Here is a 26,874-nt window from a genome sequence, read left to right on the forward strand (position 1 = left end):
CTACTTATTGACATAGAGTGTAGATTTATGCAGCTGCAGCTGTGGATGTACCGTAACAATAGCTCTCTTTATACGGTAAAGCAGGGAGGTATGAAACGATTTCCAAAAGGTAGCCGAGCAATTAGCCTGCTCCCCTAGCCTCGGCGCTAGGGGAGCGCTGCTTCCCCTCAGGCTGAGTTGTGATTCTCAGAAATTATTCCAGACCCTTTAGCTGAATGCTCTCTAGCAGATTTGCATATCCTTCCTTAAAAAGGATGACTTTGCCCTTGTTTGACACTTCAGTAATTTTTTAGTCTTTTCTTCTAAAGAGGAACCATCAAACTGGGGCAAACGAGGAAGAAGAGGACATTCTGTTACAAAAAGCCGAGTGACTGGACCTGTCGTTGGTCTCATCACTTTTGTTGCCTTTTCGGATGGCTGGGAATAGGGAATGAGTTGCTCAAGACCTTCTCTCTGCTGCTCAGTCCTGCAACGTCGCCTCACCCCTGTGCTGGCCAGCTTAGTGTTTTAGCAGACACCGCCTGAAGTGCATTACAGAAAATGAGCTCCTTCTATTACAGGAGTGTTTCCAGCATTTCCCTTGGGACACAGAGCAGTATCACTGTTCAGCTGCCAGGCTGGCCTGGCTTTCCCTTTCCTAGATTGCCTCTCGCCTTGCCAACACTGATCGTTATCCTGTGCCCCTCCTGGAAGGTGCTGCACAAAGGCAAAACACAATCTTTGTTCCAAAAAATGTATAACCTAATAATGAGAAAGGTACTGCTAATGAATGCAAAGAAAGAGACAAGGAAACAATGAGACAACAGAAGATTTCTTGCAAGACTGGACTCCTAATTTGACCTGGGATTGCTGTCATCATAAAAAAATGGCTATAAGGTATTTATAACCAAAAAGTACCTGACTTGAGGTACTCACTCTGTTCCAGACACAGCTAGTGCAGTTTTGATAAATCCAAGTTATGCACCAACCCATGGCTCCAACTCCAAGCCAAAAGGTGGTGTTTTAAAGAAAAATTTCAACATTTTTGTTTATCTTTAAGTTACAAGACCCTTCCCAGCATTAGAAGAGGACAAGGTGCTTAGGAAAAAATATTTTCTATTTAAAGAGATTGCTATTGCTGAAACTAGAAAAGTATGAAAGAGGAGAAGTAAAGACTTGGAGGAAACAAGGGGAGAACGCTAAGTGGAGGAATGGAAACCAGTATCAGTAGGCACAGGGCTGTCATATGCTATTAGATGACAAAAGCTCCCTTTAACCAGCAGCAGGAGCTTTATTTAGCTTTCTCCAAGTAAATAAGATTTTAACAACTGTATCCAATAATGGATTCCTTGCTACAGGCCAGATTTTGAATCATCTTATCTATTGCAAGATCAACAACTGGTTGTAAGGTGTTGAGTTTGCCTGGAGGACCGCTGCCAGCAGACTCCTGGGCAGCCAGAGCAGGGTCAGCGACGGGCTGGGCATGGTGCTTGGCTGGCCAGGATCCCCAGCACAAGCCATGCCCTGAAGACCATCCGATGGAGCCACGTGCTCCATCGTGGGCTGGGCTGCAAGTAGGACCACTGTGTGTACAGGCAGCTGAGAACAGGGAGGGGATGCAAAGGCCCATAAGAGCTAGAGGCAACACTGCTACCTGCTTTGCAGATGCCCTCTCATGTAACAGTTTCAGGTGGTTTGGGAGGGTGGTTTGTGTTGGTTTTGTTTTTTGAGAAGCAAAAAGCTGTTGGCTTAATTGTATCACCTCTCTGGATGGTTGCCTCAGTTCCATGAGACCATCTCTGCAGGACACAGTGGGAGCCATAAAAAGCTGCAAAATTGAAGTCCGATATTTTCTGGGGCTAGCCAGGAGTATTGTGTCTCCCAGTGGGAAGCTGGGAACTTCTTCTTTTTCAGGAGTATAAATCGTTCACCTTACTTGTTTGCTTAATGCTATACATTAAAACTCAGTTGCCCAGCTCTTGGTCTGAGGTCATGTCTGTGGAAAAGACTACAGAAGTATCTCTATGCCAATTTTTTTTCTTTACAATTGTTTTAAAGTCATAGATTTCAAATAAGAGAGTACTGTAAGAAAAGGTTATATAGCAGGCCAAAAGTTCATGACAAATTGCAAGATTGTGTTATTTATTTATCACCTGGCTGTATTTCAAGTCCTTGTGTGTACAGCATCAAGTACATATTCTTAGCGTGTCTACAAAGCACCTTTGAAGTCATAAATGTTGAGTAATTTTTACTGCTTAGCTATCCAAAATGCTATACAGAAGAAATGTTTTCCTCCTCTCTGCCAGCACTGTGACTAGGTAGGTCTGAAGCTCTCTACGTACGTTGGTTCTCATGTCCTCTCCCTCCTTCTCCCCTCCAGTTGTCACTACAAATCACTCCGCCGTGTGAAAGCGAACAACACTATGAATACTCTGGACGGTGCTGCACAAAGTGTGAGCCAGGTATGTGAGCACTGGGCTGTACCAGCTTCATAACTGAAAAGCTCATTAGAAACAGCTCTGTGGGGTCAGTAAGGCAGCTTGCTCTTGTGACTCCGCTAATCCATTGGCACATACCCTCGCAGGTGCATGATTTCAGGCTTACGAGTGCCTTCTAGTGCAGGAGTGGTCCTGCTGACCTCAGCAAAAGCCATAGCAGCTATTTTGTTGGGATAGCACTGAACCACTGCGGGAGACAGAAAGCAGCTTGATTCTCGTGCGTGTAGATAGCACTGCTCCCAGGCCATAAGCTTCACGGATGTTTCAGGGCCACACTAAATGGCGGCCAGACTGAGAAACTGAAAAGGTGGCAGGAAGAAATGGTTGTCCACAGCAGTACAGCAGTGTTAGCCCAAGCTGTTACTGTCCCTAAGCTCCTTAGACAGCTGGTGTGCAACTTGCAAACGACCTACTTGTCCTTCTGTCATTCACAGGAAAGTATATGTCTGCTAGATGCACTAGTACTTCTGATAGCGTGTGTCAGTCATGTGGCCCAAACGAGTATATGGATGTCTGGAATGAAGAAGATAAATGCTTACTACATAAAATATGTGATCAAGGTGAGCTATTCATACTGAAGAACCTTTCAATCCAAATTAGTGAAGCACGAAGATGGGAAAGTGGATCTAGGGAAGTTGTTTTGTTCAGGTACCCGACACTGGAGGCTGGGCTTGCAGAAGAGCCTGGCGGAGAGGGAGGTCCCCAGACAGCAGAGATTCTGTGCTGTGCTGAGCACCGCGACCATAGTCTCCATGCTGCTGATAATCACTGTCTTCACTGGGGCTGTTCACTCCTGTGAGCTGGATCTTAAAGGTTGTCCTGTTGCCCAGCATAGTGTGGATTCACTTCCCCTAACACGTTCGTTTCGCCCTTGCAAAAGCTCTGTTTATTTTCTACAGCAGCTACAAGGAAAAATATTGCTCAGGAGTGCAATCAGTGAGGAGCCCCGTGCTGATCAAGGGTCTCCCATGCTTCTTGAAAGATACATTTCCTCTAACGTGAATGGTTTTGCATCTGGCATTCAAGCAAAGCAAATAGGTAGAACAGGAGGTTCATAAACTTGAGGCTTATTATCAGAGATTTTCACTCCCATCTGCTTTCTCTTTTAGGGAAAGCTTTGAGAGAAGTGAACCCAGGGAACAGCACGTTCCAGCGGCAGTGTGCTTGTACGATGGGCTACCACTGGAATGAAGACTGTGACTGCTGTCAGCGAAATACCATATGTGCTCCAGGATTCGGAGTCAAGCATCCTGGTAAGATACAGAAAGGGGACATACAAAGTGAAGTGTCCAGCTCAGGCCTACTGGATGAGGCCAGCATCGTGTGGGTTGTGATGTTAGAGAGGATACTCTCAGATGACTGTCAACAGAAGATGCATATCTGAGTTATCATTACTACTGCATATAACCCACCTGGACTATTGGCGTTTTGAAGGCTTCTGCCTCTGCAGTTTAAATAGTATCTTGGATCAAGTGACTTTTGCAAGATACCACGTGGACATGGCAATGGTCGCAAGGTGCTCAGTGCATTTCTAACGTTTGCTGAGGTGTCTGACTGTGAGTCACTAGGACATGCATTGCTCCAGTATTCAGAGAAGTGGTCCATTGGGGATTGTTGCTGAGGTCAGATCTGAAATCAGTTTTTGTCCAATGACTTTGCTTTGCCATTTTATAATGTTATAAGCAAATTAAAAGTGATTAACACCTTTCAGGTAGTGCAAGTATTCTTTGTTTTAGATGACTTGTAACACAAAGGTTTATTACAGACACTTAATTTAGTCCTAAGTCTGATCAAAAACAAAATGCAGGTGTTTTATGGGTGGAAAATAGAGACGGTCAAGTTCAGAGTTGTAATGAACACTGGGATCGGCTGCGCCAAGCACGAGGAACCCAAAAAGCAGCACATAATAGAGTAATGGAGGATGAAATGCTGCATGGGCCTGGAGCACAGTGGTGCTGTTTTTTCTCCAGTCTAGCAAATCCTGATACAACATTTTGTTTACTGTGGCTTCATAGAAGTGACAATACCAGTTAGTGTTGCTGTCTGTGGCGTAGCATCGACACGAGGAAGTTAATGGAAGGGGAAGGATATAATAGCTGTGTGTTATTTACAATAACTGCAAATGGTTCCTGGTCATTTCTCATTTTGATCATGTAGATAAGTGCTCAGGTGAGACTAGCATACTTTTTTCTGCTTACATGTGACTGTCATTGTTGCTCTAATGTAATCTAAGTTCCTTCTCTCTTCAGGGAAGCTTTCGGGGGGGGGGGGGGGGGGGCGGGGCGGGGCGGGGGAGTGGAGCGGGAGTATAGGGAGCATAGCCACCTTCCCCTTACTTGAAAGGAACTCAGGGAAACTCAGCTATGAAGTTTTTCTTCCTTTACTACACACAGTGCAACAAGACAAAGACACAATGTGTACACCATGTCCCAGAGGCTACTTCTCAAAGGTTGCTTCATCCACCGACGAGTGTAAATCCTGGACCAAGTAAGTCCCTGTATCTTGCAAGAGGACCGCTCTAGCCACAAGGCAGGGAGAAGCTTGGGTGAAAGTGTTTTTCAGTGGGGTGTTTCAGGCTGTCTGCGGAGTGCACAGAGCATCTCTGTTGGCTATGCAGGGATGAAGGCATTCTCACGCTGGAGCTTGAATTCTCCTTGAGGGAGAGCGAGAGAGAGCATAACAACAGAACTGCTGAGCTAACACAGCTGAAAATAAAGAAGGTATCTGAGCTTCTTAAGGGTGGAGAAATGCAGGATAAATGTTGTACATTACAACAGAAAGTACTACTCTGCATAAGTGCAGGAGCCGTGACAAGCTCCCTCTTTGAGAACCTAGCCTCTTTGTCCTTCTTTTTCAGCTGTACAGCTCTAGGAATGGCAGAAATAGTGCCTGGGACTGACAAGTCGGATGCAGTTTGCGCAGAACGGAAGATGCCTGCGCCATCGGAAGACGGTATGTGTCCTCATACAAATTATCTGTTAGAAAGTACCAGGGAGGAGGAGGGATGTGTTTACTAGGGTTTTTGGCTGGCTTAACTCCATTCCCATTGTGGGTGACTCTAGGGTGAGCAGCTGTAGACCAAGACAGCGCTCTTGGAAAATCCCACCTTTAAAGATTACTTTAAGCCTGGTGGCTCTAGAGCCCATGTCCACTACCAAGCAGAGCTTTACACCTCCCACTGAAACTGCATAACAAGCAGCATTGCTGTTATACCCGTGGCCTCCGTCACATTTACAGCTCTCTCACTTTTTTCAGCCTGCTGATTTCCATACATGCATTATCTGTATAAAGGCTAGGAGCTTCTCTCCATGCTTCTTTTATAGCAATGGATACAGTCTCAGCTGAACGTAGCTCTCCCTTCTTGCTCACTGCCCATTTCCCTGTCTGGTGTGGATATGGTACCAGAGAGGCTGCTTGCCTGGCATCCAGTGACCCTTCATAACCTGGGATAAAGGACAAATTTTGCCAGCTGAAGTCTGTAGCCTCCATGAGAGATATGTCCCCCGTCCCCTGAGGCAGAGCAAGCACAGCCCATGGGCTGCTGGCAGCTTGCAAGGCGACTTTCAGAGGAGCATGACTGGATCACACCTCTCTCAGACACCAAGACTCTGTTTTTTACGGAGATGGCTCGGTACTGGGTACTTTCAGTAACGCTGTTTGTCACAGAACTGCATGAGTGCTAGAGCTGTTGTCCTTATTATAGAAACTGAAAATCAAATAGGAAGGAAAAAACAAACGCTGTCCTGTGGAAAAGTAGGTAAAATGAGCAAGGATTGTCATACTGCTGAGTACAAGCTGCATGTTGATGGCACTATCTTTTTTACATCCTGCAGGAACAAACAGGATCTTATATGTGTTGATTGTCATCTTGTTTTTTGTGGCACTAATTGGCATTGTCATCTTCATCATATACTACAAGAATAAGGGAAAAAAGCTGACAGGTACGTGATAGCTAATGATATTCATGAATGTGACAACTGCATGGCTCTCTGTGCACTCTGTTTTCATGGGTAACAACCAGGTTAAGAAACTCAGGAGTTGTTTTGGAAGTTCTGTGCTATCCCTATATCTGTCCATATGGATATGCTTTAACTAGCGCAGAGCCAGGCTTCAAATTCCTTTCCTCTAGGCAGGGAACGAATTACACTTATGCATAATGCATATCACTTGCTATCCTCCTGCAGCCCTGACCGTGCGGTGACCGCCCTCAGGGCGGATGCAACCGCTGTGTGGATGAAGGAGGGCTGGTGCTGGGGGCTTTTATAGCAGCACGGCTGCTCTGCACCACGTGGCACACCAGACCCCTTGGCCGAAGAAAAGCAGGGAAAGACTTACGGGGCTTTCACCACCTCCTGTCTCCTTCCCCCCACTTGCCTTCCTCTCCTGAAACCTGCATCTGGACAGGTTAAAATACGGTTTTCAAGATAAAGGCCTGATGTGTATTTGAAAACATGATGGAGGCAATGTTTTTAGCTGAAGGCTGAAGTTCTGATGAGGTATGGAAGAAATACTAGAAGGAAATGGAATAAACTGTACAAGTAGAAAAATAGGAAAATTCTAGCAAAGGCATACTGGATAACAGTGGGGCACTGAATATATTATGAATACAATGGAGTCACCTTCAACAGTTACTCAACTCTGTGTCAAGCCCTGGATCTCCTTAGTTAGGAGTTAGGACATACCCATATTGTTCTGTTCATTTTTTATTTTCTCCCGCTACACGTGGAAAATTTTTCCTAGTGTATTTTTTCCATCATCTCCTTTCTCAAGCCCTACCAATTTATGAAATGTTTTGGGAGCAGTGGAAGGGAAGACAGCAACCCTCTCTTCTAAAGTATATTTCAGCCTGTTTTTTAGAAATAGGCTGCCTCTGCCACACAAAACACGGGTTGTGCTAAATCTGGAATTCCTGGGATGGGCTGGAGGAAATGGTAACTCTCCTTGCAAACCAAATACTTACAATGCAAAGCAGGTTAGGGGGGAGTGCTCTTTATTTGACATTTCTATTGCCCTGCTGCTTTGCAGTGACAGTCCTTCATTGCCTTTGCGTGGTAAATCCTGCTAACCAGAGCCCCCGAGACTTGCAGGCTCAGGAAGAAGCTCTCCCTGCTGGGGGACTGATGGTAAATGTGCAGACTTAACATCAGAGGAACAGAGTCGTTGCTGGGAACTGGCAGCGGCTACAATGCTGATCTATCTTCAGACACACAAAACCAGCACAAGCTTCAAGTGTACATGAGACCTGAGCCCTACAAAATCTCCTGAAAGTATAAGCAGAAAACAAGAATTGCTAATTCTATGAAGTGGCAGTCTTTACCATAAAGCATTGTTGGACTTAAAGCTTTTCCTTGGGAGATACTCCGATTAAGTGAATTTCCCCATTAATTGCACCCTGATGAGGTGGAAGACGCTGTATTTGAGCCTGCCATTCCGTGGTTCCAGTGGCTTACCATCTTCTCTCCAGGCTCCTTGCTCCTGTCTGAGAATGGTCTTTGGGCCATCCATGTGACTTCTCTTGAAATAGACCGTATGGCTGTGAGCGGGTCGGTATCAGGCCAGTCATAGCTTGGTGTGACATATGACCAGGAAAGAAACCCCATTTGATGTGGAACACAGTTTAACTGTGGTCTATTTTAGGAGCTTGGAAACATTTGTTCCGCAGAAATATATCCCTGTTCCAGTTACAATGAATCCTCAGCTAGACCGATGCTGGGACACTTGAAAACAGTCTTGATGGTTTTCATTTAATATGATATTGCGGACTGTGGATGACTGTGGGTGTTTAGGTCTGTGGTTAACTTCAGTGCCTGCTATATGTTACAGCTACTCTTTTTGTTTTCCCTACAGCAGATCTACAGAATTGGGCTAATGAAGTGTGCAGCCAAATAAAAGGAACAAAGGTAAAGTTGAAGACACTAACATTTTCTCTCTGATTTATATTTTCCTCACGGCATTCCTGACACCGCTTCTGAAGTAGACTCCACGTTAATGTTTGGCTAAAAAGCAAGCTTTGACTTCCTCAAAAAATGCTTGCAGCTTTGGCTTTTTCAGTCTGGTTTTCTGTAAATGTGAGGCGTATGAAATCACCATTCTCAAATAGCTTCTGAACCTGCTTTCTGGTTTCAGCCAGTTTTAACAGTGGTAAAAGTCTCTGTGATGATTAAATATTTATGAGGAGAAAGTTAAACGTGAGCCCACTGGTTGCTGAACACCTGAGACTGCCTAGGAGAGAGCCCTTCTAAATCCTAAGAGCAGGAACAGCTTAGTTGAGTTTGCACCTTTTTACATACCAGAGTCCTCACAGGGGAGAAACCTGGATTTGGGGCAATGCCAAGAATGCCAGACACGCAAGGCATTAAGCACAGAGCCATCAGATGAAGAAACTGGCACTGAGACCCTTTCGTTCTAGGGCTCACAGAAATCCCTCTTGTCCATTCGGCTGTGAAAAAAGTAAGACCTTCCAAGAGGTTTTGCTCCGGAAAAGCCCCAGATCGCATGCTTGAAATACTTAGATGAGGACACAGGTTCAAGTTCATGTGCACTGCCTGCTTCACACCATGGATGTGGACCAAGATGTCCCAGGTGCACGCTCCCCCAGCACCCCGCCTAGGAGCTCTGTCTAGCTTAGCTATTGAAAGACTCAAATTCCATTGCAACAACAACAACAAAACAAAAAAAAACCACACCTTTTTGAGCAAGCAGTTCCTCTTTTGTCTCATAAGTGTTCATACAAGCTCCTGCATTGGCAGCTGCTCAGATCTTCCAGGACAGCGGAGTGAATCAACAGCGATTAGTGGCTGGGAGCACTGCACTCTCTCCTCCATCCTGGAAGATCTGAACAGATGCTAGAAATGAAAGGTAGCAGTTCCCAAATGAATGTACATGGGTACATCATTACAGCATGACTTGCATGAACTGAAGGGAAGCCTTGAAGTATTTCCCAACCCTTTTTTGTGGAGCTGCAACCAAAAACATAGCTTTACTTTGACAAGTACTGGCAACGTGATGTCATGGGCCTTTGCATTTGTTGTCCTAACGTTTTTCAGGTTAAAGCAACCTTGCCCACGTGACTTCTTTTTTTCTAGCCTGTCTTGGGCCCTCTGAATCAACCCAGTTTCTTTATTCAGTCATTACTGATAATAAAGATTCTGCTCCCAGTAAGGCCTTCGCAGATCAACAGCCCTTCAGACACACAGATGATCTGGGGGGGTTCCAAACCTTATAAGCAGTTAAGTAGGTCTTATTGGTGGTCCGTAAGGAACAGTAGCTACCCTTCTAGATTTATTAACTCTCAAGTGCCTTCTTAAGAACGAGGGATAGTCCTCTCCCAAAATTAAATATTACTGCCTCCCAGGCCACCAGATTTTTTTTCTGAACACTGAGCCCAGCATCACTGGTCACAGTTTCACAGAAGAACAAAATTACACTTCAACTCTCAAATATAGCGGTGCTGCTCAACCTCAACCTCAAGCAGCTCCACACCAAGGAAGAACTGAGATCTGCCTGTTCTTTCTTCGTCTAGAAAATAACCTGCTGCTGATCTATTTATTAAACACATTTTTCTTTTGGCTTTCTTTCAGGAGCCCCCAAGGGATGCATTTGTTACCGTGAACACCACGAATGCTACTGTCCCCCACACCTCTGAAGGCATGTGTCTCCTGGGCCCTGCTGGCTCTCCTGCCCCTGGAAACTTGTGCTGCACCAGTGGCCACGCTCCTTGCAGGAACGGGAGCCCTGGCATGGTGCCCTGCGAGGCGGGAGGGAGCCTCCAAGAGTTTTCTGTGGTAACTGAGACTGGTGATGACCATTTCCCACCAGTTCCCACAGAAGATGAATACATGGACAAGGATCTCTATACCACTGATTATTTATCTTTACTGAGTCGGACTGCCAGTAAAACAGTGTCATCATTTTCAGAACCAATGGAGGCAGGGGAGAACGACAGCTTAAATCAGTACTTTTCAGGGATTGGAAGCACAGAGGACATATCAGTCTCTCAAGGCTCTCACCCTTCCTCCGACACAGGTGGGGCACACACTGCCACGGACAAACTTCTTCAGAAATCTTGCCAACATGCCCACAGTTGCCTGAAGGAAACAGGCAACAAAGACACAGATCGTTTTGCAACAAACTATGACTCAGAGAAGGTCTGTGTGAGGTGTGGCATTTCGTACAGGGAATCTCCCAGAAAGTGGAGCAAACCCTGTTGTGCTGTAGCTGACAGTGCCTCCACCTCCCCAGAAACTGGATCCTGTGCACACTGCACCTGTGGCTTGAATTTTCTCTCTGCTGGTCAGAGCACCCTAGCGAGTGATCATGGTATGAAAGATGCATCTTCGGATAGTACCAACATGAAGTACCAGAACGCAAACAGAAGCACTTCAGGGACAAACAGCAGCACTTCAGACCTCCCTCCAGCATCTGGTAAGTCTATTAGGCTTTACCCATACACAGTCGTATGAGATTATTCTCTATGCTAGCTCAGTATTATTCAGAGGGTCTGATTTAGGAGAAGGAGAGAACAAAATGATCCCTTTTCACTTAATCGCCCTGAATCTAATCTGAAAGGCAAAAATGAAATAGCAAGACCGTTTGGTTTGTAGTGGATTCTGCAAATAGGATGAGCACTGTGAGGGACCATTGTCCTGCCCTGATCTAACCAGCAATGCAGTATCCATCTTCTGGCTGTCACTGCAAAGGCTAGGCAATTCTGTTACTTAAGTATTTTGGTGATAGCAGGTGTGTGTATTGGAGAAAACTTAAAAGGAGGAGAGTATAGGGACCTACAGGCTGAGTCAAGAAAGGATGCATAACTCTCAGACAGACAATTTTCCATTCAACAGTCTGCACGCACATTTTTGCCACTAGGTTTAAATCCAGTTACATTTGTACGGCAGTCAGTGAAACTCCAGCTGGAGCTGCAACCTGGTGGCCACAATTGGGTCTAAGAGATTATGTTCAATTTTCTGCTTTTAGCTCTTTCTCTTTGTTTTAATTTGCTAGGATATAAGTGTTCACCTGAAAATAATTTCATACAGACATTGTTTCTCCATACACAAGTGCTCTGTCCCCTGAATGACTCTGAAACACTGTTGCTGATTTACTAATTGACTACCAATTTACTGATTGAGTAAATATATCAAAATTGTCAAATGAAAGCAGGGAAAAAAAAAAATCACTGAATCAAAACTAGCAGAAGGGAAGTTATGAGCCTTTTCTGGATGAAGCCTTCTTCCCTCAGACTTTTTTTCAGTATAAAAGTCTGCAATCTGCCTGTCATGTGTTATTAGTCATTTTAGATTACAATCTCTTAAAGTCAGATGCTCTACTTTTATTTATGTCGATGCACTGCCAAGCGTAATGAGACCTTAGTTTTGACTGGGACATCTAAGTATTACTGTAATACACACAGCAGTCATAAGCAGTTGCCTTTCTTTAAAACCATGTCGTGCCTTAAAGTTTCTTACAGAGACATTCTTGTCAGGCTGCCAAAGCCCAAAAGCAACACTTTTGAAGGCCTTCCCCTCTCAACATGCATGCCATGTGGGAATCTGAAAGTGTGTAATATTCGTCGTTCTAAGAGCAGATACTCTTTCTGGTGCTTCAGTTTCCTGAAATTCTGACACAGTTTCACCGCCTGGTTTGTACAAAATTCAGTAGTAGTAAAGAGAACGTAGATTATCCTTTTTTGTTGTTGTTGGAAGGTCACTCTGAGGTACAACCGAAAATCAAGTCATATTTGGCACTGCATAAGTACTGCTTTTCTTTCTAAATCTGACATGAAGAGGAAGAGAAAATACTAAGGAACAATAGGGCAAACAGGAGAGCTTGGATTTAAGCGACGTGCTAGAAAGTGCCATCTTAGATCTGCAGCACAATTCTTTATATGGGATTTTAATTGCGTCTGTGCCTTCGGGTACGTACATGCTATAGTGCCATCTGGTGAAACCTGAGCACAGATACAGCATTCCTAATTTGCCATTTTTTAGGCAGGCTGCCAGCAGGTACTGACTGAGCTGTGGGCAGTATGAGTGTGGGTTAGTTAATCTGTAGGTAACGTGGCTTGCTGGTAGAGGTTTTTTTCTGTCTGCAGAATGGCCATGCCCCGCTGGCAACACCTGGTTGCATGAGGAGTAAGACAGGGCTTAGCCATAGCTTCCACACTGAAGCACCCCAGCCACGCTGGGGCTGCACGTGGAGCTGCAACGGCATCGGTCATTTTGCTGGGCCTTGTGAAACGCCCAGTTGGAATAAATGTGCACGCAAAATAACTTTCTGTAAAGCTTCTCAAAGCAACTGAAGCCAACAGAATTTGCACACAGTCATGCTAAGACAGAATGGTACAAAAGAGGGTGGATGAAAAAATGGGAAGAAAAAGGCCATGCATAATTCCATGAAGTTTTGGTTCACTCAAAATGACAACAGAAATTGCAAACTCTGTCCCTCCTGTCAAACAACCCTAGAGGACCAAAGTAAACCTCTGAACAGGTGCCACTTACAGGGGTCACCACCAGAGATGGGGGTAAGCCTTCAAGCGCTCTTTCAAACCCCCCAAGCCTGGAGGCAGTCAGAACATGAAGCGTCGGTTCATGACCACCTCAAGTCATGTGTAGGGCTACAGCGTAAAGCATGAATGCAGGAAGACTTAGGTGACTCACGATTAGGAATGGTTTTGCAGAGTCTTTCACTTCCAGATCCCAAATCAGCCCACTTTGGCAGCAACGAACAGTTCTTACCACCTAGAGGCCATTAGATGGCTCAGAGAAAATTAATCGCCTGCATTGTTCCAGTTCGTAGTGAATAATTACCACAAAAATTAATCTGTCATTGTAATTAATATCATCAGGTAGTCTGAAGAGATCAAAAGGCTGAAACGTTGCAGAGAATACGCTTACCCTCTGAAGGTGTCCCTTATACTTTCCAGGTTGGAAGCACATCTCTTAGTGCAGTCCAGGAAGCTCTTGTGTCCATTTTCTGTGCTTTTGGGCCTCAAATATCCTTTTGTTTCAGCACAGTGTCTTCAGAAAGCAGTGAAGATTTGCCAGCCACATTTGAGTAAACATTATAAATGTGTTAATCTGCTTTTTTTTTTTTTTCCTCCCCACTGTCACATACATTTCTAAATTCTTGATCTCATACTGAGCACTGGTAAACTTTTCCGCAGTACCTTTTGTGAGTGACAGGCAATCTGTATGAAGGCAAACAGTTATTTTTGTACTCCCATTATGCCTAACAGTTGTGTTGATGGCAAACAGCCGAACCGAGTTGAACACAGGGGAAGCAACCAGCAGGGAAAAAGCTCCTGCAGAGAAAACTCTTATTGACACCTCATGTTAATCAACAACACTTGGAAAGAAAGCAAAGAGCTAGCAATGCAGTGGTTTAGCTAAAATAAATAGGATTGCTTGAGGGGGTTTATTAGAGACGCTCAAGTGCTACCCAGACTCGGTTATGAGCAGGCACAGGTCCTACCTCAGCACAGCTGGAGCCCAGCGTCCATTGCTGATGTGCAAACATCACCCGTGGCCGGCAGAAAAACAGCATTTCTCTGGGCTGGGCCATGCTTAACTGCAATGAAAATGGAAAAATCTCAAGCATTGAGGAATGTAATGAGGAAAGGCACAAAATGTATAAAGGTGTCAGAGCAGTCCACAAGTAATGATTAAGTGAAGCACAGCAGGAAAAACATTTCTTAGGAAGAGTGTTCATAGGCTAGGAAGTTTGGTTGTTTTTTTTTAACTTGGTTGAAAATTAAACAAACCGAAGCAAACTTTAACAAGTTTGTTAGTTTGCTATTGAAAGTTTGCTCTCAGTTATTTTCTTTCTGCTCTGAGGGAAGTTTATTAATTCCCAGAGCCTGCTCCTGCTGTCATTTGAGTCAGCGACCAAGTCTTTGAATGGCAGAAGGATTGCATTTATACTGAAAAATCTATAAGCACAGGCAGACTGACTGAAACCGTAACTCCATTAGGTTGCTATAATATAGACTCTGTCTCTTCACTGGAGTCGGTGTATATCCAGGTAAATCCATGAGGGCACTAGGTGAGTACCGTGTCATTTGGACACTGTGTGACTGTATGGTCTGACGTTAAGTCTTTCAGTATTTATTCAATAAGCCTGCTACCTAGCCCACACGGTAGGATTGATTGTTTACCAAAGGGGAAAACCCCAATGTGATGCCTGGGACTCTTAAAAAAAAAAAAAAAAAAAAAAAAAAAAAAATCATCATTACAAATAATAACAATTTCCTCACAAACCGTGGGCAGAGGCAGTTTGGACGCGGCTTGTGCATTGGGCAGCACGGGGAGCATGAGATAGTCGTGTTCTCTCTTGCTTCCCAGAGCACAATTGAGAGAGAAAATGTTTCCAAGCCTTCCAGACAGGCTCCCTGTAGATGACAGGCTTCGTCCTGAGGAGGCAAAAATGGAAATAATGAAAAGGTCCAGTGGAAGGCATTGATTAGAAGAGCATCCTCGTGTCATGGGGAAAAAATAATGGAACAAGAGTAAAGCCACCACAGCGGATTAAGTTCACTGCGCTAAGCGTCCATCTCGTGAGGGGAAAATATTAATCACGTGTGTTGCCTTTTCTCCCCCCTCTTTCCCCAGGAAATGTGACTGGAAACAGTAACTCCACCTTTATCTCAAGTGGACAAGTAATGAATTTCAAGGGCGACATCATTGTTGTCTACCTTAGCCAAAACTCCCAGGAGGGGGCAACGGCCTCGGGGCCGAGCGAGGAGAACGTGGGCAGCCCCGTGCAGGAGGAAAACCTCATCCGCTGCGAGACTTTTGCCGGCAATGCCCAGCACTACAAGGAGAAGTGTGCCGAGCTGCAGGGCACCTGCCCGGCAGCGGGGAGCGGGGGGCTGCGGCAGACCACCGGACCCCTGGCCCAGGAGCGGGGCCCGTCCTGCTGCGGCCAGGCCTCGCAGCCTGTGCAGGAGGAGGGGAAGCTGGGACACTTCTCGGAGAAAGTGTTGAATTGAGGCGAGCCGGTGTCCTTCCTGTGGGCCGGGGCGCTGATGGGCAGCCCGTGAGAGGGTGTGGGGCTGCCACGGGGCTGCTGAAATCCCGGGTGTCGCGACAGATTCGGAGACTGTTGCTGCCCCTGGTGTCTCCCGGGAAATTTTACAGCTGGAAAGGACCCTTGTGGCACACGTGCCGGTGGTGGTGGTGCTATCGCTGAGGAGGTTACCAACGGGGACAGGCGCACGTGTGAAGCTGGGCGTGCTGCCCCCGTTGCAGAAGCAGTGGCAGGGCTCTCTCCTCTCCCTCACGGGGCGGTAGGCTCCCCGCCTGCCCCCCACTCCCTGGCACCTCTCCCCAGCAAGCGGCAAAGGAGAGTTGAGAAGATCCTTCAGGCCAGGGACTTTGCAAGGAGGAGAGCAGCATTGCTGGCCGGGTGCGCGGGGTGCTCCCGGAGAGGGGATGATATGGCAGAGGACCGCACTGAAGGGTGCCCCTGAGCTCCGCCTTGGGGTTTTCTTTTTGCAACTAAGCTGCACCTGCTTGGCTGGGTCTTGGGCCTCCTCGATGCCTCTGGTGGTGGAAGGAAGCAGAAGCCATGTCTGCCGCTGAGCCTAGAGCCGCTGCCGACCTTTGCCTCCCCATGGGGATCAGGCAGGTGGTGTCAGCCTTTCCCATCTTTCCCCAAGGGAGCAGATGCTCCAGTCTCAAACCAGCACCAGAGCCAAGATCCTGGTCTGTCCTTTATTAACTTGTGGGTATGAATAGGTGTAACGCTGCCCCAAGTGCACAACAACAGGCAAAATAGAGCTGATATGCCTTACAAGCATACCAGATTAATCCTGAGCAAAGAGCATTTGTAGTTTTGGACGCTGATTCACCTCTGCCTTATTGCACCTCACCAGAGGAATTCAAACCCCTGAAGATGAGTGATGTGTACCCGGCACGCTGCTGCACGAATAATGTCACTGAAGTTTAAGACACAGAGCTGTGGGAGGTGGAGCAGGTGGAGGAAGGGTCTATGATAACCAGCTGTGGACATTTCCTGAGTGACAGGAGAAGGAGGGATTACCCAAAGAGGGAGAATTTGGTCAGGGTCAAACACACATTCCTTCATCTGCCCAAACAATTTTGTCATTCCCTCTGATATTTTCATTAGTAAGCAGAGCTTTACTTAGGTAGCGTGAAGCTATTTCCAGAACTCAGCCTGTCTGAGCTGAAATCAGAGCGTAGTCACTGTCACGCTGAGAGCTGATAAGCAACGGGACCAAAGGGTTGGATTTAAAGAATAATGGTAGTTGTAGTTAAAAGGGAGTCTCAGCTACTCAGTTGGCTTTGGTTCAGGTCCTGTATCCTGCAGCCTCCTCCAGCAGCCACTGTGGAGAGAGAGGTGAAGGGAACAGAGACTCAAGGAACTCTGAAGAGGAAAAGATAACATTTTTAATGATTTCCTGACAAGGGGTAATTTTCTGACATTCTCCTGCACATGTGAGCATTGCAGGAGGCTATCTTCAGTCTGAGCCTTCAGGAAGGTCAGTGCTGTGTTTCCTGTCAGACAGCAAAGGGATCTCTTATCTAGTGTGATCTCATGTGCCCTGACGGAAAAAATTTCTGGTAAGGAGGGCTCCTCTCCGGGGAGGTTTTTAAAGCTGAGGCGTTCACTGCGTAGCTGCTCTGTTTGCAATAGTACTGCTCTGCGGGTGAAGAGCACCTATAAAGCTGACAAAGTGACCACTGTGTCATGTTGAGCTTCTCATCCATAAAACAAAAGGATGGGCTTAGCCACCTTCACCTCTCAGGAGAACAATTCTGCATTATTTATATATCTGGTATATAAAGTTCAGCACAGACATGCAAGACTCTCTCTTGGGTGGCTGGCAAAAATGGCGCATGAACAACCAGTCTCCCTTTCACCTCTGCATGGCATTCAGAAAACTAGACCATCCTAGCCTAGACTTGGCCGGGCAGGTAGGTTGTCCCTTTCAGTGATGGCCCAAGCTACCTCTGCTTCTTTGAAGGTGTGTACCTGAGGCGCTCTCTTATCCGTGGTATTCTTTTGTCTTTCCTGCTGGATCCTTTAACAACCTCTTTCTAGCCTCTTCTGGCCTAATTCTGTATCCTCTAGGCATTGGTGCAATAGGGACAAGGAAATGGAGCCTTGCATCACGTTCATGCAAGGTGGTGCAGATATTTTCCCACTTCATTTTTTGAGTCATATTTTCCTGGAAAGCATTCAACCAGCCCTGCTTACAGGGCAGAGGGACTGAATTCTTGTACTTGGCTCTGGGTAAACTACCTGTCTGCAGGTCTGTCTCCTCCTCCTTCTCCCTCTGCAGCTTCTTTCTTCCCATGGTTTGTATCTGCCACCAGAGAGCAGGCTCAAAATCCTGATTTCAGAGAAGACAATGGGAAGTTTACTACGTGTCCTCAGTGAGGACACGTTTTTCACTCGCTGAATCACAGGATCCTACTGAGCAAGGATTGAAACTAGGATCATCAGCAAGCATGAAGAAATGGGTCATCATTATCTCAGCACTGTGGCCACTCACTTATGGGAAATGCAATGTGCCAACAGATCAGGTTCTTTTTCTTCCTCCAGAGTCTACCCAAAAGTGAAGAAACCATATCACACTCATCAGCATGCTGCACGTTCCCTGGGTCTCTGCCTGGCTGCTTAGACATGGACCCCAAAGGGACTTCTTTATCCTCATGATTTAATTTGTCGTCAGTTTGGAGCTGGGGCTGTTTTTTAACATCTGTTTGTACAATGGGGCCCTATGCATTGGGCACTAATTTGGAGGCTTCTGGCTGCTATTGTAATACACATAATTAATGATAATAAAAATCTTAAAGATCTACCTGAGTGAAGGTTTTATACAAATTAATGAAGAGAATCAAATACATTATTATATGCCCATGCTCATTTTGACCAAAAAAAAAAAAAAAATCAAATGTGAGTATAAAAACATTCCTGGTTAGGCCTTTGTAACATTTTTTGTTATGTAGAATTGTTTTAACAAAAAGTGCTTCCCTTCCCCAGTATGTGCCACAATAATGCACAAGCACATCCACGTACACATGTGGAACCAAACAGGAGCTCTCGCGGATCTGCTGTGGTAATGCTTTACTGCTGAGAACTGGGCACTCATTCCAACTCGTTCCTGAAGTCTCCTCCTGCACAGCATGCGTTTTTACAAGTCTTCCATTCTGAGCCGTCACAACATGCATTATCCACAATGAATATATTAGGTGCTCTTGAAACGCAGCCATTTCAGGCCTGGAAAGGGCAGCAGTAATTCTGCATATAACCATGGGAAAATGAGGAGCAGTCTTTTGCTCAAGGGCACTGGAGCAGCCCTTCTTATCCCCATGGAAACAATATGGCATTAAAGATCAATATAGACAATAACTGCTGTTAAGCTGTGTACTTTGCTACATGTTCACACAGAGATTGGAAATCACTCTGCAAGGCTTACAGCATACCTGGGAGTAGTATCACTAAAATGTCGTAATTTCTACTTGTTCATTCAGGTTCCCTTCCTTTTATCGTATTGATGGTATCTGAGCAACCACACCCCTGTGTCTATTATAAAACAGAACCCTGCTGAAGGATGTCTTTGTGCTAATCAGGTATTTAATAGAGCTACAGTTCTATCAGATACTTCCATTCAAATTAGGCAGTAGTGCCCCCTCACCACCACCCTTAAAAGCCATCTACGACAATTGGAGAATTCACTTCTGCCAGCACGTGATACTGGACATGGTAAAATGGCTGCAAATTCTTCGTGTGGAAAAGTTATTTCTGGAGTATGCAATATAGCATATTGCAGCTTATTAATAGACACTTAATAATAGTCACTGGAAAATTGAAGTGTATTTGACCAAGCTGTCCGAGGTTCCTTGCAAGGAATGCTGAACCACTCCAAACCTTATAACCTAGTTTTCCAAACCTCCTTCCAAATGGCTGTTGCCCTTTTCAGTCCATCAAGGATACTTTTGACCCAAAAGGCGCATGCTAGGGCAACCTCCTCACAGCCTGCCCAGGGCGCTGCTTTGCAGCGCTCTTGCTTGGAGGTGCAGGCACCACAGACCTCTGTCTTGCAGCATTTGGCCTATGAGGATTCCCACCTCATGCCACCCAAGATGCTAAATGCCAACGATTCACATACCACCTGAGCTGCAGTGGTATCTCCGGAAAAATCCAACTGGTAATCTTGTGGCAGTCGCAGTCACTGCTGAAGCAAGGGGCATACCATCTCAGGTGCTGATGGGAACGAGTCCCATTTCAGACCAAAAGATGGTCGTGAAATGTGTTTCTCCTCTCTTCCTCTTGCCTGGTGCTGTTCTAATATTCAGAATGAGAGTGAATCATTGCTATACAATAAATGATTTCTCCCAGAGCTCTGCCATACAAGTTTACTCTGCCTTTGTGCTGCAGCATCAATCACCTTGTTGAGCGGGAAGATTGAAGCAGAAAACAAAACACATAGGAACAGCTCCTTAACATCCCAGTTTATTTAACCTGATTCCGTGGTAAAAGGTACTACTTTACGTATGACTGCTGAGTCCACGTTAGCAAGATGTTGTAAGGGGCAAATCAAAAAGCAGCATTCCTCCCCCCAAATCCAGAGGAGGAAGTGCTGCTGTTTAAGTGGTGTTGCTGATCGTACATGGTATCCTTACCTGAGGAGATGGTGCAGGAGAAATTCTTCTCCCTTCCTCCTTTTTTCCTGTTCTTGCAGGGTTTTTTATACCTTCTTACTTCCTTCCCACCTTCACCGTGTATGGGATGATTTACCTGAGCTGAATCTATGTTATTTTCAGTCTTTGTTATGCCTTCAAACCCATTCTACCCAGCCATCGAGGCTGCACTCCTCGATGGGCAATGTGCAGTTTTTGCATGTACCTTCAGAGGCCTTTGCTGTCATCCAGTGTTTGTACCCTAGGGGCTCCCCATGAGGATCCCCGCCCTTGACAGACACTAGCAGATACCTGCGTTTCCCATTGCTCTCACTTCAGTAAGTCTGATTGCCCGGTTTTACCTTCTGCAAGGCGTCAAAGCTGGTTGTGGCCGCCAAGTGATAGTGTCGTCTCTGCAGCAAGGCTTGCTAGCCCTCCGGTCCTGCCTTCAGGCCCTCCAGTCCTGCCTTCAGGCCCTCCAGTGCACTTGTCGCATTGTCAAACATTTGTTTCAGATTTTTTTGTAAAATGCGAGTATACATGAGCACAAACATAGGGAAAAATACATTATTACAGTTCTCTCTGGCTTGTGAACAAGGCAATGACAGCATAACATTAAGGAACCATGTTACAGTAATGAGTATGCCAGAGTGTCCAATTGGATATGTTTTAACACTGCTATTCTTCTTCTTCTCCTTTTGGCTAGCTGGCTTACGGTTTCTTTGTTTTGGCTGAGAATTACCACAGCCCTTCTGGCTCATTCCTTAGCCTGCCTGATCACTTGATCAATCTTTGGGTGTTGCACTAGCTTTTGCTTGCATCAAAGTTGACAGGTCTGTCGCATCATGTTTCTATTGGCAGTCTCAGATTTCTATACATTATATGCAGATGATCATACACAAAATTGCTCCTGATTTCAACTTCCCAGGAAACTCTTAGAAAGGTTCCCAAGGAGGGCAAAGGAGCTCAGGGGTGTTGGGGACCACATGTACAAGCTGCCAAGAGGGTTGGCCAACATCTTTAAAGCCACACTTTAACATCTTTGACATGTCATGGAGTTCAGGGGAAGTCCCAGCTGACTGGCAAAGGGCAAATATTACACCCACCTACAAAAAGGGCAAAAAAGATGATTTGGGAAATTACAGATGAGTCAGCCTCACTTGAGTTCCTTGAAAAATTATGGAACGGGTCCTCATGGAAGTTATTTCCAGGCATGAAGGAGAAGGCAACTGGAAGAAGCCAACACCTACCTCAGCTAACTCAACCCTCTCCCACTGTCAGCAGTCCATTGTTTGCTTCGTCATTGCTTCTGCAGAGACTTGGGAGGCTGACCTTACTCGTAAAGATCAAGGCAAAGAAGGCATGAAGGAAAATCTTCAGGTTTCCCTCCGACATTTGTAACTAACTTGCCAAGCCCACTCAGCAGTGGACCTACCTTTTCTTGTCCTTCTGCTTGCTAACATACATACAGTATGTTAGTGCTTTCTTGCTACTCTCGACATCCTTTGCCAATTTGGGCTCCAGCTGGGCTTTAGCCTTTCTCTCTGCATCTCCGTGTGCCCGAGCAGTATTTCTATATTCTCCTTTGGAAGCCAGTTCCCTTTTCCATCTCTCTCATGTTCCTTTTTTGCATCTCAGTTCTCTCAGTAGCTCACTGTTTAACCAGGCTGGTTTCTTGCTGTGCCAGCTCCTTTTCCTGCTCTGGTGGATGGACTGCTCTTGTGCTTGATGGCTGTCTCTGAAAGTCTCCCAGTACTCCTGAACACCTTTGGCTTCCAAGGCAGACTCTTCTGGGATACCTCCTAACAGCTCCCTGAGCAAGTTAAAATCTGCTCTTATGAAGTTCTGGGGCTTTATTCTGCTACTTACTTTCTTCGCACCCCTTAGGATGTTAAACTCTACCATCTTATCACTGCAGCCAAGGCTGCCATTGTCAGTCTTCAAGTGGTCTGAAGAAGATTTCATCTGTTCATCTGCCTCATGAGAGGCAGGTCCTGCTTGACCAACCCGATCTCCTTCTATGACCAGGTGACCCGCCTAGTGGATGAGGGAAAGGCTGTGGATGTGGTCTACCTGGACTTCAGTAAGGCCTTTGACACTGTCTCCCACAGCATTCTCCTAGAGAAGCTGGCGGCTCACGGCTTAGACAGGTGTACTCTATGCTGGGTCAAAAACTGGCTGGACGGCCGGGCCCAGAGAGTTGTGGTGAATGGAGTTACATCCAGTTGGCGGCCGGTCACGAGCGGTGTTCCCCAGGGCTCAGTTTTGGGGCCGGTCTTGTTCAATATCTTTATCGATGATCTGGATGAGGGGATTGAGTGCACCCTCAGTAAGTCTGCAGACACCAAATTGGGCGGGAGTGTTGATCTGCTCGAGGGTAGGAAGGCTCTGCAGAGGGACCTGGACAGGCTGGATCGATGGGCCGAGGCCAACTGTATGAGGTTCAACAAGGCCAAGTGCCGGGTCCTGCACTTCGGCCACAACAACCCCATGCAGCGCTACAGGCTTGGGGAAGAGTGGCTGGAAAGCTGCCTGTCGGAAAAGGACCTGGGGGTGCTGGTCGACAGCCGGCTGAATATGAGCCGGCAGTGTGCCCAGGCGGCCAAGAAGGCCAATGGCATCCTGGCCTGTATCAGAAATGGTGTGGCCAGCAGGAGTAGGGATGTGATGGTGCCCCTGTACTCAGCCCTGGTGAGGCCGCACCTTGAATACTGTGTTCAGTTTTGGGCCCCTCACTACAAGAAGGACGTTGAGGTGCTGGAGCGTGTCCAGAGAAGGGCAACGAGGCTGGTGAGGGGTCTGGAGAACAAGTCTTATGAGGAGCAGCTGAGGGAACTGGGGTTGTTTAGCCTGGAGAAAAGGAGGCTGAGGGGAGACCTCATCGCTCTCTACAACTACCTGAGAGGAGGTTGTAGCGAGGTGGGTGTTGGTCTCTTCTCCCAAGTAACAAGCGATAGGACGAGAGGAAATGGCCTCAAGTTGTGCCAGGGGAGGTTTAGATTGGACGTGAGGAAAAATGTCTTTACTGAAAGAGTGGTGAAACATTGGACCAGGCTGCCCAGGGAAGTGGTTGAGTCACCATCCCTGGAGGTATTTAAAAGACGAGTAGATGAGGCGCTTAGGGACATGGTTTAGTGGGTGGTGGTGTTGGGTCGACGGTTGGACTCGATGATCTTAGAGGTCTTTTCCCAACCTCAATGATTCTATGATTCTATGATTCTATGTTTCTCGTTGCCTATCAGGTCATCCATCCAGGATACCCACCACAAGCACTCCCTTGATGGTGACACCTCTGGTTTTGACCCAGAGGCACTCAGCTGACCTGTCCTCTTGCCCATGTCCTCAAATCGCTCTTTTACAGACAGCATAACCCCTCCTTCTCTTCCACCTTTTCTGTCTTTCCTCAAAAGCTTATAAGCTGTCACTTTTGTTCTAGTACAGCTATTTCCTCAGCCAGTTTCTAAAATGACAGAAAAAAACAATGTTTCAGCAAGTTCCCTGCTGTTGTGCCTTTGCCTAGTTATAGGTCTGAAAGCTTTATCTTGTGCCTGGGGATGGGCCTTCAAATTTCCCGCCTGTAGGAAGGCGAGGGTGAGAGGGAAGGGCTGGAGCTGGTACAAAGAAGAGAGGCTGAAAGAGCCGTGTTCCCTCTTCTCACTGCCCTGTGGGGATCGGGGGAGAAGACAGCAACTTGCTGCTGCTGGAGAGGACCCCTGCCCCTCAGGTGGAGGCAAGGTGGGCAGCAGCATCCCGGAGGCTTTGCCATGCCCAGTGCTCAGCACCAGGTGTAACCCTGTGAGACCTGGGTCCCCTCTCTCCCACAGGGGAAGAAGCAGCCAGCAAGTGATCCAGGGTTTCCATCAGACGAAATCAGCCTTGTGTCTCTCAAAAAAAAAATTTTAAATAAATCAGTGTATACAGAATGAAGTGAAATTGGCCATAGGCAGCCACGGAAGAGGCAAATCAGAAGGCAGCACAAAAGGACCAACCATTTCACATGCAGAAACCGCTGTCCTAATGGGCTGTTCCTATTGATCTTCACTGGATTTTAATGGCAGGCTATTTAAGCGAAGTCTCAATCATTTAAAGCGCCTTAAATGAGGATTTAGAAGGTGTTTTTCAGCATGCAGGCTTGCCATTACAGATCTCAATTACTTAGCCTTTATGAAGCAGCTTGCTTTCTTTATTCTCTTTGGTTTTGATCAGTTCCAACATTTATTTCTCTCTCTTTTAGTGTTGTAGGTGCTTCTAAAGCACAGAAGTTCTTGCTCCCTGTGGGAAATACAAAACACTGTTTCCCCAAGGACATTTGCTTTTTGCATCATTTCAGTTCCTCATCGGGTTTTTTGCAAGCTTAGCTGGCAATAAATGAGCTAGACAACAGATGGTAGAGCTCATGCTATAGCACAGAAAATGTTCCTTTAACAGGGGTGTCCACTTAAAAATGCAGCTGCCCGCTGGTGCACGGCCAGATTTCCTTCTGAGAACACCCTTTGAATGTGTCAGAAAATGGGATGGATGCAAGTGGCTTTAATGATCAGCTCAGCAGGCTGCTCATAAATGTTTCCTGCAACTCCTGTTCTTTTCATCCTCACCCCGTGGATCCAACTTGTCTGCTGGATGGGCGACACTTTGTGGATACATTAGAAGCCTGTCCAGCTCATCATCTTCACTTACACAAATAATCATTGCAAGGGTTTTGTCCCCTTTGTCTGAAAGGATGCTCCAAGTATGATATAGAGAGGCACACAAAAATAAATCCACTTCAGTGCTTAGGTTTTGTCAGTCAGGCCGGCCTGCCATATTTAAATGTTGATGCGCGTTAAGTCCGTTTTCTTCAAAGTCGTGTTTGTCAGGTCCCATTCGGGTCTACCACACTATATACTTTTATCTACTCTGTAGTAAATTTTGCAGCTGGTGCTTTGTTGATGAAAAATACCAGAAATTAGTTAAGTATTTTTGTTCTCCTTTAGGAGGAGACTGAACATGAGGAAAAACAGACTCAAGAATTCTGTCCCATTAACCATTTTTAAAAGTCTTGAAGACTTGTCTGCTTTTGGATCTCCATGTTTTGCTGAGCGGTTACTTTGAGAGTAAGCACTCTTCCATGCTACCATTTTGTTCCCTCACAGCAAAATGTTTTTGCTGGAGATGGCTGAAGGGCAGGATTGCCCTAAAGTACAGATGGAGTCTATTTCTAAATAAAACGTGCAACTGGATGGACGAAGACACAAAGCTTTGCCCTGCTTTATTGTGATCAGAATATGCCTGCTGCAGGGGCCGCAGTGCCGCTGACATGAGTCCCTTGGAGTTCATGCAGATACACGAAAAAAACCCAGTCGCAGCAACAACTTCTTTAGCTTGCATCTGAATAACAACAGCTGACTATGTTTCAAAGAGCAAAGACACGCTTGGGTTTGGGGTTGTTTTTTTTTTCTCTCTAGTTTTCTTTCCCTCTCCTATGCTTATCATTCCTTTTTTGGTGTAAATACAAAGGTCATGGTTTTCAGTATGGTGGGTGACTCATTCTCGTGTTTGAGCAATGTGATCAAAATGGAAACTTAGGAGTCCCAGTGTGGTGTCTATTCCCTGCAGCCAGCGTGCGTGAAAAATGCCTTTGTGGATGCTAGCTATCCTGAGCAGTGCCAGTATGATGTGTGATTGCTTGTCGACTTCTGTGTGCGAGATCAGAGAAAATGCTTTTAACCTGATAGCGCTGTATAGAAATAAGCAGATTACTTTTTGCTGTTGGGTAGATGAATGTAACATCTCTGGCAGTCGTATATATGTGTATACATGGGAGATTAGACTGCGCCTAGTATTTAAATAACACCTCAAGGTTGGGATCAACCAAGCAAGCCCTCCTGAAGCACTGTGGTGATACCTACTGCTTTAGCCGTCCTTGTAGTGTGTGAATGTGCCAACACTGACTCTTAAGGCTCAGGGGCAGACAAGGCAGTACCTTGTGGTCAGCTCATTGAGCCCCAATCTTTGTGACCTCCCTCAGTCCACCTGGGAACCAGCCATTTGAAAATGACCTAAATCTGGAGTCGCCGCTGCCACCAGAGGTGCCGGGTCCAGCCTTCCCTCGTAGCCTGGCATGAGAGATTTCTATGCTAGCCCTGGCCCCCTTCTGTTTCCCCAGCCTCCATCCGTAAGACAGGGTTGTGTTGGTTTGGGAGGCAGGAGAACGGCGTCAAGAAGGAAAAAAAACCCAAAAAACCCCTAACCACAGAAAAACTCCATCTCCTCTGACGTCAGCATAACATATACACTATATTGTGCAGCTGTGAGGTTTACCACCGTTCTCATGTGTTAGATACGCACACACCAGCAAGCATACTTCTCCCCTTTGCCCTGCCCCATGCCTTCGCAGGCTTCGCGAGCCCGCCGGCAGCTGCCTGCCTTTTCCTGCCCATCTGCCGGCAGCGGCGTGCAGTGCCGCTAGACGTGGCCCAGGGAAGCGCCTGCGTGGAGGTGACCGCGGCCGCTTGTCCCTGCCGGGAGGAGGGGGAAGAGGGGGAGGTATGTTTAGTTGCCAGCCCCTTTCTCCAAAGACTCCCATCCTCAGGAGGCACGATTTTTCCTTGCCTCTGAACAGCACCTTTAATATCGCCTCGACAAGCGGGTGAAGAGGGAGAGCTTGCTTTCCGTACGGAGAGCGAAGCGAGGTCCAGCCAGCTAACCCCAACAGCCCTCTCTGGTCTGAAACTGTACCTCCTCCTCTCTTGCCTTTAGCAATGATCGCC

The 26,874-nt window shown here is 46.4% G+C and overlaps 1 protein-coding gene across 2 annotated transcripts in view; it reads left to right on the forward strand.

The window, feature by feature from the left end:
- TNFRSF11A (TNF receptor superfamily member 11a) overlaps positions 1 to 18,301 on the forward strand; it is a 29,107-nt gene extending 10,806 nt beyond the window's left edge. Inside the window, exons 2-10 of one of the 2 annotated variants that reach the window (XM_076330411.1) lie at positions 2,360 to 2,441; positions 2,912 to 3,037; positions 3,587 to 3,730; positions 4,871 to 4,964; positions 5,335 to 5,429; positions 6,311 to 6,418; positions 8,325 to 8,377; positions 10,058 to 10,901; positions 15,086 to 18,301. In XM_076330411.1, the coding sequence (XP_076186526.1) occupies positions 2,360 to 2,441; positions 2,912 to 3,037; positions 3,587 to 3,730; positions 4,871 to 4,964; positions 5,335 to 5,429; positions 6,311 to 6,418; positions 8,325 to 8,377; positions 10,058 to 10,901; positions 15,086 to 15,465 (1,926 nt within the window). In that variant the 3' untranslated portion in view covers positions 15,466 to 18,301. The remainder of the gene's footprint in view (positions 1 to 2,359; positions 2,442 to 2,911; positions 3,038 to 3,586; positions 3,731 to 4,870; positions 4,965 to 5,334; positions 5,430 to 6,310; positions 6,419 to 8,324; positions 8,378 to 10,057; positions 10,902 to 15,085) is intronic. The other variant, XM_076330412.1, reaches the window with a different exon arrangement.
- The last annotated feature ends 8,573 nt before the right edge of the window (positions 18,302 to 26,874 follow it).

Source organism: Aptenodytes patagonicus, chromosome 2 (genome assembly GCF_965638725.1).
Source record: "Aptenodytes patagonicus chromosome 2, bAptPat1.pri.cur, whole genome shotgun sequence".
NCBI classification, from domain to species: Eukaryota; Metazoa; Chordata; class Aves; order Sphenisciformes; family Spheniscidae; genus Aptenodytes; species Aptenodytes patagonicus.